The sequence below is a fragment of the Sinocyclocheilus anshuiensis genome, unplaced genomic scaffold, assembly GCF_001515605.1.
Source record: "Sinocyclocheilus anshuiensis isolate Anshui unplaced genomic scaffold, SAMN03320099.WGS_v1.1 scaffold2213, whole genome shotgun sequence".
In the NCBI taxonomy this organism is placed as follows: Eukaryota; Metazoa; Chordata; class Actinopteri; order Cypriniformes; family Cyprinidae; genus Sinocyclocheilus; species Sinocyclocheilus anshuiensis.
Window position 1 is genome coordinate 28033 of NW_015552689.1, and position 1952 is coordinate 29984.

At 35.2% G+C, this 1952-nt stretch overlaps 1 protein-coding gene across 1 annotated transcript in view; it reads right to left on the reverse strand.

Annotated features, from left to right (window-relative positions):
* The window catches only part of LOC107667623 (programmed cell death protein 6-like), a 4816-nt gene extending 3112 nt beyond the window's left edge, over positions 1–1704 (reverse strand). Inside the window, exons 1-3 of the mRNA XM_016459341.1 lie at positions 1543–1704; positions 778–936; positions 440–549 (exon numbers count right to left, since the gene is read on the reverse strand). Coding sequence (XP_016314827.1) covers positions 440–549; positions 778–934 — 267 coding nt within the window. The 5' untranslated portion in view covers positions 935–936; positions 1543–1704. The remainder of the gene's footprint in view (positions 1–439; positions 550–777; positions 937–1542) is intronic.
* Positions 1705–1952: the final 248 nt, after the last annotated feature.

Consider the following 1952-nt stretch of genomic DNA (forward strand, 5'->3'; position numbering starts at 1 on the left):
TGATTTTTGGTGTGCCGGCAGAACAATGCGCTACATGTTTCTTTTCCCCTAATTTTTTTCCAATTGATGGAAATCCGTCGTAGCAATGGAAAACAAGCACTTTCGAGGACCTATGTTTGTTTTCAAGTACTTTCCAGGCCTTGAATCCATATGTCTGAAATTCAAGTACTTTCAAGAAGCGTGGGAACCCTGTATGATATATTTAAGGTTCGATTTCTGTCTTTTTTTTTTACTTGACAGCCACAGTATTTACTTTCTTTATATTAAAAAGTGTGGCCAGGATATTCTTCGAAAATGCTCCTTTTGTGTTCCACAGAAGAAAGAAAATCATAGGATTGGAACAACATGAGGGAGTGTAAATACAGACAGCATTTTCATTTCTGGATAAACTATCCCTTTAAAAAAAAATGCAAATGTTGCATATAACACAGATCATTACCTGAAGTACAATACAGCACTGAATGAAGTCATCAAAAGCCACTTGGCTCTTCTTCTGACGGTCAAATTTCTCTATCAGTGTGTTGTAGAACTGATCTGAAAGACGATAACCTGTGCAAAGGGAGAAGTGTTCGAAGTTCAGTGTTTTCCTCAAGGGTGAAATTAATCATTTTCCATCAGTGGTTCCATCAGTTTATTTGTCCTTCCTCTTATTGGTTTTGTGCATCAGTGCCCCTGCCTCTCATTCCTACAGGATTTTCTTTAAACACCTCACCAAACGCATCTATAACCTCCAGCTTTCCATTTATAGCAGTCAATAAGTAAGCATTACAAACTCACCAAAGCCGGTGAGAGCCTGTTTGAGCTCGTTCTTGTCGATAAACCCTGAGTTGTCCCTGTCGTAGGTGCGGAAGATGTTCTGCCAGTCTGAGATGTACTTCCAAACGCCGGCAAATTCATTAAAGTTAACCCCACCTTTGTTCTCCCGATCAAACATAGCTGAAAAGATAGAATTGTGGGAACATTTGGTCACATTTAGTCCTCATTTTATTGATGCTTGGATTTATTGTATTACTTAGAAAATTACTTCACCAGTCACTTAACAATACTATCAAAAACATGTATTATGTTTACAAATCACTGTACATTCATAACATTTTGCCCTGGATTTGAAAAGATTGAGTGCAGATAGAATCCCAAAAACTATTTGAGATGGACAAAAAATTCTGAAAATGTATTCAAGAAAGATCACAATGTTATGGAGGCCATGTGTATCCACTTGAAATGAGCTGAAAGTGATCACCTTATTCTAGAGTTAGGAATCATTACACACAGTCAATTATTATTGACTAACTTTCTTTAGAAAAGGTCTGCCGATTTCTGTTGTTTAAGACAAAAACCTTCCACTTTCTGAGCTACTTCCAAGGCAGATGACAGCTACATTCTTCCAGTTTGAGCTGAAACAACTGAACCTTTCTTAGATAAGTGTGCTAATAGGAAACACTGCAGGTTGTCATGGAGCTCACAAACAAACAGAGGATTGAAAAAGAGAAAAAGACAGCATTGTCTATGGTTTTGTGAATCATAGAATATAACAATACTCACATATAATTGATCTAACAGTCACAGGGTTGAAAGGTGTCCATGTACCTTGGAATGAAACAAAAACATATAACAATCAGTTTCCATATAAAACTAAATTATTAAACCAACAAACAGAAGCTTGACTCCATGTGCCATCAATTCTGTAAGCCAAATGTTGATACATTTATGTCATATTCCAGGTTAAACCCAACATGAAATTACATTCGCAAAACATTTAATTTTTGCAGTGTGACATAAGTGAAATAGAATATTAGATGTTTGCCAACTTTGACGTTTTTAGACATTACAAACGGTTTTATTAGTTTAAAACATATTCTTTAATATAATATAATATAATATATAATATTCTTCATAATTGATATATATTATATAATGTATCCTATATGAACTAGGGATGTTCATTTTAACCG